This window comes from Ailuropoda melanoleuca, chromosome 1 (assembly GCF_002007445.2).
Source record: "Ailuropoda melanoleuca isolate Jingjing chromosome 1, ASM200744v2, whole genome shotgun sequence".
Taxonomy (NCBI): domain Eukaryota; kingdom Metazoa; phylum Chordata; class Mammalia; order Carnivora; family Ursidae; genus Ailuropoda; species Ailuropoda melanoleuca.
The window spans coordinates 71860318-71874310 of record NC_048218.1 but is presented as its reverse complement, the minus strand read 5'-3'; the positions used below and the strand labels follow the sequence as shown (position 1 = coordinate 71874310).

General features: G+C 39.3%; 1 protein-coding gene across 1 annotated transcript in view; it reads right to left on the bottom strand.

The window, feature by feature from the left end:
* The window catches only part of ATP13A4 (ATPase 13A4), a 129679-nt gene that overhangs the window by 47882 nt on the left and 67804 nt on the right, over positions 1-13993 (bottom strand). The window contains exons 8-11 of the mRNA XM_034671400.1: positions 6320-6454; positions 3800-3970; positions 2349-2506; positions 1551-1739 (exon numbers count right to left, since the gene is read on the bottom strand). Coding sequence (XP_034527291.1) covers positions 1551-1739; positions 2349-2506; positions 3800-3970; positions 6320-6454 — 653 coding nt within the window. The remainder of the gene's footprint in view (positions 1-1550; positions 1740-2348; positions 2507-3799; positions 3971-6319; positions 6455-13993) is intronic.

Genomic DNA, 13993 nt, shown 5'->3' with positions numbered 1-13993 from the left:
TGCTTTCCTGAATCCATTTTTGTGCCTATGTTCACCTGCCTCTAATGCCCTCGAATTCCATTAATTTTCCTCGTATTATGATGATTTGACATCTTAAAAAAACCTTTCTACAGAAAGACTGCATCTCTGGGGCTAGCCAATACTTACAGAGGTAGCAAGGGACTCAGCATGTGTTTTTTTTTTTAATAATAATTTTTTTTATTATATTATGTTAGTCACCATACAGTACATCCCTAGTTTTTGATGTAAAGTTCCAATTCGTTACTTGCATATAACACCCAGGGCACCATGCAATACGTGCCCTCTGACAGCAAACTAACCAATCCTCTACCTGGTCCCCCTTCTCAGAGTTTCCAGAACTACAGTATCAGGGAGCTAGTTCTCTGCCTTCATCATCCCAGGGCCAAGTGCCAGAGAAAGCCACACAGCCCAAAGCTCACCCAGTTCATTCAAACTAGTCAGTCATGAGCCTGACTTGCCCTCCCTGGAGAGACCCCGATAAAGACCATGGCCCGAACATTCCCCTCACTCCTGCTGTACTACCCCATCAAATACGGGCGTTCCTCCTGTGGCCTCACATGGCAAACCGTGCCTCTCCTTACCAGGAGAACTATGGGTAATGTTAAACTTCTTTCAAAGGCAATGACCTCTCTCTGCAGTCATCAGTCATCTTTTTTTTTTAATTTTTTATTTATTTGACAGAGATAGAGACAGCCAGCGAGAGAGGGAACACAAGCAGGGGGAGTGGGAGAGGAAGAAGCAGGCTCCCAGCAGAGGAGCCTGATGTGGGGCTCGATCCCATAACGCCGGGATCACGCCCTGAGCCAAAGGCAGACACTTAACCGCTGTGCCACCCAGGCGCCCCATCAGTCATCTTTATAAATGAAGACCTGGGCACAAAACAGCCCGTCTTCCCCATCTTCCCCTCTTACAGCTCCCACCCTCACCCGGTATAGGCACAGGCCAAAAGAATACACTCAAGAGAAGGTAGAATAAGAGATTGGTTGGGAATAACTGGCTTATAATCAAGGATAATTTTAAGCAATATACTACAGATGGGGAAATATAGTAAGAATATGATTGGAGTTTTCCTATAACCATGTCCAATTACCCAAGTAAAACACAGTTAAATAAACTCTTCCTTTTTTTTAATTCATTCATTAATTCGATAAATATTTATTGAGCACTGACTATACACTAGGCAATATTCTTGGCATTAAGGATACAGCAGTGACCATAGTAAAGCATTTCAGTTTTGTTCTTTGTGTGGGGTTTTGACTGGGAAGGGACAGAATGCTATTTTAATGAATTGTGTTTTATAGAACATTGGAGCTGGAAGGACTGTAAAAGATTCACCTATTCTCCCTCCTCTAAACCCCAGAATCTGAGAGATCAAGAGATGTGCCTTTCCTGGATCACACACCCAACCAGAGAGAAAATGAAGTCAGATGCCATATCGCCTGTTTCCTGCCCCAGAGGCGTGTGAAGCACCTCGACCCGAAGACAGTGATGAGAACATGGTGATGAGAAAGAGAATGAAACACACATACCTTGTCAAAGCAGACAAGGTTTAATTGTCCACATACGTTGATCCTCTGGGGGCTGAGGCAAAAGATGCCTCTCTTCTTCAGCCTCCTCTGGGCATAGATAATGCCCGTGGTCAGAGCCGCGGGTAGGGCAGGAGGAACCGCAATCGTGATGACATCAAGGGCTTTCTTCACCACCTCCTCGGGAGGTTCCTGGGACAAAAAGTCACACTTCAGCTCTTACAGGTCAATCAGTCCTGAACAGCATTGTGCATAGGGCTTTTTTCTTCTTCTTCTTTTTTTTTTTTTTAATTCGTTGGTCAAATTCCCAGAAATGACATGAGAGGGTCAAAGAGTATGGTTCTCATAAATTTTCCAAAATGCAATGAAAAATTTTGTAATGCTTCGTACAACTACCAGCAGAGAACAATGTACAAATGTGCCATGACCTCACCGACGCTGGGTATCTGGGTTTTATTTTAAATTCCTTCTTTAATAACTACCAAACGCTACGTTATTGGAATAAATATATTCTCAGATTGAAAATGAAAAAAAAATAGCATAAGGAGAAGTGTATCCGGGGAGAGGCATGTTGATAGCTCAATAAACGCTGTTTTGTCCCTCTGGATCTGATCATTACCATATTACTTGGTGATCAATGGCTGATATTGGGGAACTGTGAGTACATGTGTGGTTGTCAGTGTTCGGCTTTGTTTCCCAGGTTTGTAAACCATGCCTGAGATTAAGGTTAACATGCAGAGTCTAAATTATGCATAGATGAATGTTAGGTGTGCGTGTACTAAAAGAATGAAGGCAGTTTACCCCGCTGAGAACATAGACGCACGAAGTATAGACCATCCCGATGGTTGCTGTCCCTACAAGGCACAGGAGGAACATGATGGCGTCCCTGTAGAGCTTAAAATTCATTGGCTTCGGGTAGAGAATGGATCTCACGAGGTCCCCTTTTGCAGTGTTGAATCCTGAAGTGACAAACACACACTCTACGTTCTCAGGATGACAAACCCTACTGCTAGTGTTCTTCTAAGCCTCAACATGGCCTTCGTTTTTCTCTAGAGATATTCAAACAGTGCTTAAGCCCAAAGACAATTAAAGGATAATTGGGAAAATACCTGAGTCCTGGAATGGAAATATCTCACCACACCTATTTTAGAGAACATTACTCTCTGATCTTTCTTCTCTCTACTTTTAATTTCAATGCATTCCAGAGCAAGGAAACCACCACACTTGGGGTTAGAGCACAGCTTTTCCAAATATAACTTCTTTTTTTTTTTTTAGGTTTTATTTATTTGAGAGAGAGCATGCTCGACAGCGGAGTTAAGGGCAGAGGGAGAGGGACAAGCAGACTAGTGCTGAGTGCCTAGCTCAACATGGGGCTTGGTCTCATGACCCTGAGATCATGACCTGAGCCAAAATTAAGAGTAGGATGCTTGACTGACTGAGCCACCCAGGCACCACCAAGTATAACTTCATTTTAAGGAAACAACTCATGAGCATTCTCACACTCCCTCTCTCTCTCTCTCACACACACACACACACGTTACTTAAATTTAAACCATATGGCCCAGTCAATACTGATGGTCTTAATTTCTAATACTTTCCAATGTCAAGCTTTCAGTTTCTTTTTCTTTCTTTTTTTTTTTAAAGATTTTATTTTATTTATTTATTTATTTGACAGAGAGAGACAGCCAGCGAGAGAGGGAACACAAGCAGGGGGAGTGGGAGAGGAAGAAGCAGGCTCCCAGTGAAGGAGCCTGATGTGGGGCTCGAGCCCATAATGCTGGGATCACACCCTGAGCCAAAGGCAGACGCTTAATGACTGAGCCACCCAGGGGCTCCACAAGCTTTCAGTTTCTAACCCTGACTAGAAAGAACTTGGGGTTTGGGCTTAAAAGATCTACGTTCTAGGTCCAGCTCTGTTGGTGACCGACTGTTTCATTTTTTTTTAAGTCTGCTTGGATTGTGCTGAGCTCAGCCTATCTACGTACAAAGTAGGAAGAGGCATCTTTGCTGTGCTGGTTTGATATATAGATATAGTTTATAAACCACAAAACACATGGATAGTAATTGTCCTCAGTATGATTTTTACTAAAAGCCATACGCCATCATGCAATTCACACTTAAAATATATTAATTGCCGTATGTTTGGCTTATTACCTAAGACTATTCCTTACCTAATAAATTTAAAGCACTAGACAAATGATGCAAAAATATGTCATTAATGTAACAAAACAAAACAAAAGCTGCTAGCTCACCAGTCTGCAGCACCACAGCTCTCACGGTCCCAGAACAGGCTCCCTTGGCTTGGACGATCTCCGTCCCACAGAAGAGGACATGTCGCTTATAGTCTGCTTCACTCTGTGTTTTCCAGGGCTCAGAGCTCTCCGTCTTGGGTAATGGAGTTTTAGTCACTGGAATACTTTCTCCTACAGAAAACAAGCATCTTACTTTGTGAGGTGAGGAGCCTTCACTCTTTTAAATAACGCATGCACTCACTCGGCATGTGGCAGACATTGGTTATAAGCCTTCCATGTGGGCAGGGACAGCCCTAGGTTTTGGGGTTTCAAGGAGAAAGAAATAGCGTTCTTGTTTTTAGGAGATTTGTAGTCCAGACAAATAAGTATAATGCTGTATTATAAATACTGAAAGTTTTGTAACGTCACACATGGATGCTTAAAAAGGCTAGAAATAGCTATGTAGGGAATAGCAAGTTGTGCATTCCAGAATGTGGGGTGTTGGGGAGTGAGTGGCCATGAGAGCTGGGTAGGAGCCAAAGCATGGAGGGTCTAAGTGCGCATATTTACGTGTTTAAATAGTTTTTGTAGGCATTAGTGGCAGAAGGGAGTGGGTGGCTATTTCACTGCTTTATTCAGGAGACTAACAACATATTTGTGCGTGAGAGAGAGCACTCTGTCTGCAGTATGGGGAGTGGATTGAAGTCTGGTGAGGTTGGAGGCTGGACATTCAGTTGGGGAGAACAAGGTCTAAACTATGGCAGTCGGCAGTGGGAGTAGAGAGAAAGTGCTGGATTTGAGAAGTAAGGAGGTAAGAAGTTATAAAACTTTGGGAGTTTTTCATCTTGGCAGATCATATGGACACAGAAATTCAAAATGGCTTCCCGGTTTCCAAGTTGGGAGAATGAGCAGAGGGTGGCGTTAGTCATCAACACAGGGATTATAGGAGGAAGGAAGAATTGCCTTATGGTCACCATGAACTGGAGATGCCTTGTGAAATGGCTCTGCTGAGATGTCTTGCGTTTCTTTATTTGGGTTTGGAGTTCAGAGGAGAGGCCTTGGCCAGAGACATTTAGTCAGATCACCACCTTACAGACTATGATTAAAGCCACGGGAGAGATGAGATTACTTAGGGACCACGTGTGAGGAGAGAAGGGGATAGGGCTAGGCCATAGCTCTGAGCAGCACCAACATCAAGAATATGGGGGAAGAGGCGTGGGACAGGACGCTGGATGCTGTGGTCAGTGGTAGAAGAACTTGGAGAGAAGGCGCTGTCTTGGAAAGTTAGGGAGAACAGAGTTTTCCAAAGGAAGAGATGGTCAGACTAGTCAAAAGCAGCCAAGAGGTCCACAAGAAGAGAGATCTGAAAAATCCTTTGGATTTGGCAATTGGGACATGGGTGACTTTTGCCAGTGTGTTGGAAGGGACAGATTGCTGCAGGTTGGGGTACTAATACAAGGTGGTGAAGGAAGTTATGGAAACAGTTAGGGCCTGTTCTGAGAAACAAACCTTGTAAAGCCTTCCACTGGTCTTTGCAGAGCGGGCAGTACAGAGTCAGATGTATGCTCCGCACTTTTGCTAGAAAATGGTCCTTAGTACTGCAATAGTCCCAGCACTAAGGGATTTTTACAAATCTATGCATTCCTTATAGGAAGAAAACTGGCTNAGAAAACTGGCCTGCCACACATTTAAAAAATATTTTTGGTAAAGTTAATAAAGAAAGATATGTGTTCTTGTCTCTATTTCATGCCCTCCTGGGCTACCCAGGAGAAATGGATTCAGTTTGGGCTTTCGTGGGAACGGCAGTAGGTCATTGTGTCTTCTCAGCCCCCTAGTCCACCTGTGAAAAAGACGTTCTGATTCTTCTTTAGCTTACAGGAATGTTGGCAAAACATCTCCTCATATGTGTGCGTGAGAACTCAAAGCACTGTGACCTTGAACAAGTCACTTCTCCTTTCTGGACCTCAGCTTCCACATCCATGGGATGCAGTGACCTCTAAGGTCCCTCCCAGCTCCAGCATGCTATTTAAAAATGAAATACAGTTAGTCCAAAATTCCCAGTGTGTATTTTCATAGCAGCAGATGTGCCAAATGCTGTGTCATGAACTTTTCGACATGTTCCAGCCAAGCCAGAAAGAGGTTGGCCTTGACGTTCTGGGTTTCAGAATGTCATCAGCAGTTTTCAAATCCTCCAAGTTTATCTGAAGATATATTTTATGTGAAAACACTACACATAAAAGCCATAAATGAGTCTGAAACGTCTAATGATCTCCACAACCTCTTAAGGTAAAGTGACAGGGTTGTAATACCCTTTGTTCAAGAAGAAAATGCTGAGCACGCAGAAAATTACAACTGTATCAAACTTAGCGCATAGAAAGCACCTTTCATTTGAACCCTCAGAACCATCCAGAGCAGGACAGTTTAGTAAGACTGATGGAGTGGGAAGGCCCCACAGCAGCCCGTGCTTTGCCGTTGTTGTTCAGGCAGAGGAGGAAGCCGGGAGAGTTTGCAGAGGCTGTAAGTTGTGAGACAGAACCATACCTGTCAGCATGCCCTCATCTACCACACAGCTGCCGTCAATCAGGATGGCATCGCATGGCATTTGCACTTTGTTCCCCGTCAAAACTAATAGATCTCCAGGTACCAGGAAGCGTGATTCCAGCTCTTGGACTCCAGCTGAAAGTATGAGATGGCAGAGTCAAGTTAGATTTTTTCCCACAAAAACAGAGTCCAACAACTCCCTTAATTGGAAATCGATGAAAAAGCAACCAGGACATTTTTTTAAAAAGGAAGCTGTTTCTCAACATCGACTCAAAATCTGAAAGCAATAAGAAAAAAAGTAATAAATTACATAAAACAAAAACCTTTGTGTGTTAAACAATAAATAAATAAGCAGAGAAAAAAACTAAAGACAAATTCAGAAAACATGTTTGAAACTTACATTACATTACGTTACTGAAGATTAATATTCCTAATATATAAAGAACTCCTAAAAAAAAAGAGAGGAATGTATAGCCAATCACTATAGCAAAATTGGTAAAGATGTTAGCAGTTCACACCTGCACATGCACACACACAATGCAAGTGGCATGTTAAACATTTGAAGAGATCTCATTCTTATTCATAACTTAAAAAATTGAAAATTCCGTCCTTCCTGCCTGCTTTCCTTCCATCCTTTCTTCCTAACTGCTTTCTTGTGCTTCTCTCCTCCCTTACTCAGCCCCAAAGCTATAGAGGTTCCACAAGCTAGGCATCCTTGCAGAAGGTTGGGGATATGGGTGGCAGCCTGCTGCAGGTTTCGGAGCCTAACAAGGATGGACAGGTGTTTACATGGCATGGGGCAGGGTGTCAGAGCCCAGGGAGGGAGATTAGGGCCCCCATGGTGACAGTGGCCTGGTGTGGGACGTTGGAATCCAAGCAGGGTGAAAAAAAGTGTCTACATGGAAGTGGGGGAGAGCATCAGTAATGATAAATGACGGGTTACACCCAGCAGGGATTGATACAATAAGTAGACGCAATGAGGCTAATGAGAACCAGGTTTCTCATGAAGAAAGGAAGTTACCAATATAGACGGCAATAAAACTGGACTGAACTCTGTGGTATTGAATTAGAATTGGAGACAATGGTGTAAACTGATGGCTTTCAAAAAAATAGATAGAAAAATAATATAGATGTAAATGAATATGTATGTGAGAATACATACATTTGTATTGTCTGTTTGTCTTTTTTTATACATATATTCACTAATTCTGTTCTCTGAGAGGGCCTAGGAAGAGAGAAATCCTAATAATAACGTGCATATCTAGAGCCCAAATTTTGGTTTCTAAATTCTATTCTTCCCTCCAAAAAAGAATCAGGGTTCCTTAAGGAAATGGCTGATTACAAGGCTGGGCCAAAAAAAGTATCACATAAGCTAGAACATTTAGTTGCACCATTAGGTTAAAAAGTGCTCAAGGAAAGATGGAGACAGATAGAAAAAAAACCAAAGCCACCTTAAGGGGCTCTCACTGCCTAAATCTGTAACGATTGGAGCATCATAGTAAATAATGATAAATGAACTATAACCCATAAAATAAAATAGGAATTCATGAGTCTATATGACATAAGTAAATGGATAAATGAAGGGGAGAAAAGACAGCTTTTTCTTACAGTAAAATTACAATTATGTAGGAGAAAAGATACAATTAGAAAATCACCATTTGGCAACTATCAACAATAATTTAGCCAAGAAACAACAATGGATACAGCTAGTGGGTAAATTTAATGAGAACGGCTTGTCTGTATAGTCTCAAAGTATCTCTCAACAAAATAACTATTAATTACAAAGGCCGAAAGAGTAAATTTACAATGCAGAAACCCGGCAGATACTGTTTGATTAAGTGATCCAAGTTAACATCACCAGAAATAGGACAAATTTAAGTTATGTACCACCTGATAGGAAGCAATGAGGGCACAACATCACTTCTATGATGTTCTAGCCAAAAGGGCATAACCTGAATTTAACTGTGAGGAAACATCAGACGAATCCAAGTTAGGAGACATTCCACAAAATAACCAGAGTCAAAGGAGTCAAGGTCATGAAGTCAAGGAAAGATTGAAGATTAAAGAGATGTGTCAAACAATACTATTGTGTAATTCTAAATCCTTTCCTATCAAGAACATTTCTAAGACCACTGGCAAAACTTGAATGGGGTCTGAGCGTCAGCTGCTATTACCATGTCAATATTAACTTCCTGATATTAATGGTTGTGCTGTCATTTATGTAGGAGAATGTCCTCGTCTTCAAGAAATATACACTAAAATATGTAGGAGTCATGGAGCCGTATGTTGGCAACTTACTTTCAAATGGCTCAGGGAAAAAGCTATTTGAAGTATTCTTGCAACTTTGCTGTGAGTTTTAAGTTATTTCCTTAAAAAAGAAAAAAAAAAGAAATACATCTAACATTGCCCACCTAGCTAATTAGAAAAATCTAAAGGTATGCCAGCATATTTTGTGGACAAGGCTATGAGGAAACAGGCACTCTCACACCCTTCTGGCACAAATGCAAGCTGCTACAATCTCCACGGAAAGAAAGTTGGCAACATCTATCTAGCAAATGTACATATGTGCATTTATTCTTTAACTCAGCAATTTTACTTCCCCAAATCTATGTCAAAGATAGACTGGTGGAAATAAGAAAAGACAGATATATGCACAAGCCTTTTTATTACAGCACTATCTGTAATAGTAAAAAACCAAACTAAACTAAAATAAAATCTTTCAATAGAGAACTGATTGAATAAAAACGGGTTCCTCCATACACGAGAGTACTAGAAAGCTGAAATGATGAGCAAAAAATATTTATATATTTGGCTATGAAAGAATCCCTAGGAAACATAGTTCAGTATGTAAATATACCTGAAACTAATATAACATTGTATGTCAACTATGTTTCAATATTAAAAAAAAAAGCATGTAAAGCAAAGACACCAGCAAATATGAACTACAGGTGTGTGGTATACCCCTGTTACCTAAACAACAGTGCAAATATATACACATTCTGTACATACACTATATAGATATGGATCTTATATAGAATTTCTTTGTATCTTTCAAATGTAAGAATAAATCAAAAACAAACAAAAATGGTTCTTATAGAAAGAGTGAGTGCAAAAGGTAGACAAAAGAAGGATGTGAGCCAGACTCTCCTGAATGTCTTGACATACAGGTTTAATTTTTGAACCATGTAGATATTTTATATGATTTTACATAGTATATATTGTATATAATTTATAGTTTATATATTTAATATATAATTTTGTGACATTTATATTAGATATTTTATATATTTGTATATAATATCCACGTAAACTAATATAAAAATATATTTGAAAAGCTAACACTAAAAATCTAAGGCAAAATGAATGAGATGAACCTATCAAGTTGCAGGCATAACCATATAGAGAAGAACCATTTTGAGGAACGTTGAAACATAAGGGTTTTTTTTAAGTATAATTTGTACATTTCATATGGTATATCACAAACAGGGGAAAAGAAGATCTCCAGCAAAATCTCAAATTGTTTTTAGGAATTATATTCTTCCCAGGTGTTTTGGCTTTCAATTCTGAGATTACTGTGTAGGGATAGAGCAAATGAGTGATTTGCTGCCGTCATTGAAAATTGCGACTTTTGAGATAAAGGAGAGACAAAAGCACAATCAACAAAGTTAAGTAAAAAGCCCATAGTTATAAACCTGAATTAGAAATGTCAGAAGATGGGGTCCTCGGTGACTGTTGGTTGAGCATCCGACTCTTGATTACGACTCGGGCTGTGATCTCAGGGTTGTGAGATCGAGGCCCGTGTTGGGCTCTGTGCTGGGCATGGAGCCTGCTTAAGATTCTCTCTTTCCCTCTCCCCTTCGCCCACCTTTTCTCTCTCCCTCTCTAAAAAGAAATGTCAGAAGACTAGGTCTGTCTTCTGAAAAGGCCAAGAAATAGTGACTAACATCATAGAAATGAGCTCTCTGAGTGCTCTGGTTGAGGTCTCTAACCACATCTAAGAGCTCTTTGGAAAAATAGATGTGCCCAGGTTTGGAGCAGGCATCGTCCAAGGTAAGTTTGGAATATCATATCATATCAGAAAGCAATAAAACTTTGAAAGACAACTTTGGTCACAGCAAAAGAATTCAGAAACCCACCTGAGGAGGCACTCAATGACCAAAGATGAGAAAATTTGAGCACAGTTAGAATAAAAATTGCCATGGATGCAAATGTGGCAAAAACGTTTAACATCATGAACCCATAATGACACTAAAAAATCCTTTGGATAATGCTAGAGGATCAATCCATTATTTTGAAACCTGGTACATAAAAGGAAATAATCAAATATTGATCCTGTCTTTCTCAAACAAACTGAATCTCAGGGTAATGAAATAGTTGAGGAGGGTGTATTTCTTTATAAAAATACTCCACTTAGTATGTGAAGATGGGAGGATAGAAGTAGAAATTTGAAACTCCTAATGAAATAGTTAGTCTAGGTCATAAACACTTATGTCTGTTAAAATCACAGAAAGAAGATAATCAGATGGTATGTACCTCCCATTGGAAGAATGCGATATCAGCTGTGCAGTATTCTTGCCAAAAACTCAAGCCTTAGATCTAACGACCAATTTACAGGAAGTGCAAGCTATAGAAAATCATGTTAAATAACTTTATGAATATGTAATCAGTATAATCCAAACTGTAGAAGCCACAGGATGAACCACTTACGTCCTTCAACAAAAAATTTGCAAGGAAGAAAGTAAGCTATAAAGGAGGGAACGTGTAGAGTTCAAATAAACTTGAGACTTACCAACTAATTGCAGTATGTGGACTTTATCTGGATCCTGATTTGAAAATATATATACATGTATAAACACACACTTGTGATTCACTTGAGAAAATGCCAACCCTTCTATATAATTGAGTTTTTAAATTATGGAGTTATTTTAGGTCTTTTTAGGTAAAGTAATTAAAAAAGAATCTTTATACTTTACATATATACTGAATTTTTTTCAAATGAAATTATATGATATCTGGGATAATTCCAAAATAATCCAGAGTGAGGGAGGTAGTAGAACAGTTAAAAAAAAAAAAAAGGGGGCGCCTGGGTGGCACAGCGGTTAAGCGTCTGCCTTCCACTCAGGGCGTGATCCCGGCATTAAGGGATCGAGCCCCACATCAGGCTCCTCCGCTATGAGCCTGCTTCTTCCTCTCCCACTCCCCCTGCTTGTGTTCCCTCTCTCGCTGGCTGTCTCTATCTCTGTCAAATAAATAAAATAAAATCTTTAAAAAAAAAAAAGATTCAATGTGTTGATAATTGTTGAATCTAAGTCATAGCTACATGAGATTTCATTATTTTATTCTCCCCATTGTTGTATGTATACAAAATGTTTCGTCATAAAAAATTAAACAAGAAAATGACCAGGGTACTTTTAAAAGGTGAAGTTTTACTTCCAGCCAAGATGTAGTAAAAAGGAGCAGATTTATCTTCTCATCTGAAACAACCAAAACCATATAAAATATATGAAACAATGGTTTTAAACACCTAACATAAGCAACAAAAGACAGGAAACAAGTGAAGGTGCCCTGCAATTGCTCAGCTTACTGCCTTTAGAGAGTTCCCAGGCCACTGTGCAGGGAGGGGGAACCCAGACAAAATCCAGAGGTCTCCCTGACTTCAGAATACAGACATAATGATCATAGAGACTAATCATCACATGCATTTGAGGAAACTACTAGCAAATGAACAATTGAACATATACATTTAAAAATACCATTCACAATAGCATCAAAATCATGAAATATTTAGGAATGCATCTTATAGTGTGTAAGACCCATACACGGAAAACTGCAAAACATTGCTGAGAAAAATCAAAGACCAAATTAACCAAGATTGAATAATGGAGAGACATACTATGTCCATAAGTCAGAAGACCCAAATTTGTTAATATATCAGTTTTCCACAAATTAATCTATAGATCCAACACAATCCCAATCAAAATCTCATCATGTTTTTTCTTGTTAGAAATTGACAGGTTGATTCTAAAAGTCATATGAAAATGCAAAGGTCCCAGTATCACCAAAGCAACACTGAAAAAGAAGTACAAAGCTGAAGGACTAATATTATCCTATTTAAAGACTAATTATAAAGCCATATGGTGGCATTGGTATAATGACAACCAGATAGATCAGTAGACTAGAATAGGGAGTCCAGAACAGATCCACCTGTGTATGAGCAACTGATTTTTTATCAAGATGCAAAGGCAACTTGGTGGAGAAAGGATAGGATTTTCAACAAATGGTATTGGAACATTTGAATGGCTATTTGCAAAGAATGAACTTCAATTTTAAAAAAACCTCAAAATACAATATAGATCTAAATGTGAAACTTAAAACTTTGAACATTCTAGAAAACAATGTAGTTTTTTGTTTGTTTGTTGCTATCAGTCTCTGAAGGAGACTAAAAACCATCCTTGGCTTGCAAGAAGTTAGGAGCCCCTACCCATCTATCATGAATTTAACATTATCTGACATGACTGGCCATCTAAATTATGAGTTCCCAACAGCATTCACTTATCAAGTAGAAGAGCTACACATGAAATAAGATCTAAGGAGATTTTGAAAATCCAAGTGAATTTCAGGAACAGTTTTCTCACCTCCCAACATGTCTTCCCGATTCTGTCATTCTGTCGTCTCTTCCTCAACATACATCTAAGACCTCAGACGAAGTTTTTTATGGCCATTAATAGATAAGAAAGAATCCCAAAGATTTCATGGTATTAGATCCTGGCTTAAAAGAATCCCAGAATGACTATGGAGAAAACCTCACAGTGGGAAGAAGTCCACCTATTACATTAACTTTCCTATTGTGCCTGGAGGGAGAAAAAACTAGAATACCAGACCTATGCTAATTTATAGTAGGGAGCAAAGAACTGTCCGGAAAAATTGAAAGAATATTTGTCCATTAGAAGGCTCATTAATAATGTCTAGTCTGGAGAAGGCCTTTTATACCTGGAGAAAACAAACAAACAAACAAACAAATCAATACACTCATGGTTATCAGCTAACCACCAAGGACTTCGCCAAAAGTCTCGTGAAAGGAATAGGTGACACTGTTGCTGATTATTTATGAGTTCAAAAACATGGTCCTCTACTCACCAAAGCTAACTCGGTTATAAACCCTGCTAAGCACCCAATTTCCCAGTAGCAATTACAAACTCTTAGCCACCAAAAGTAAATAAAGCTAAGCAAACACCCTGGGTTTTGCTACCAACTGCTAAAATAAAAAGGTAACACTTGATTTGATCTGAATCTCTCTCTCTCTCATGCAGAACATTTCCCTTTTGTAAATAACACCATTTCTTGGAGGTCTGAGATGAAGTGTGAGAGGGGACATCACTCTACATTTTAGTTAACATTTTGATCCTGAAACCCAAATAATTTCTGCTTGGGCCACAAATTATATAGATTTTTGTTTGCTTTTTTGTGTTATAGGAAAATATCTGTTGCAGTTGTTAATTACAGCCCTCTCTCTTCCTGGGAACCAGATAGATATGTTCATAGGGTTGGATAAAGAAAGACTAGAATTATATCCACCAGGCTATATTCATAATTACTACCCCAGTTTGAAAACTATGGGTCATTTCTTTTCTTTATGTTCAGTTAGCAACATATAGTACATCATTAGTTTGTGAT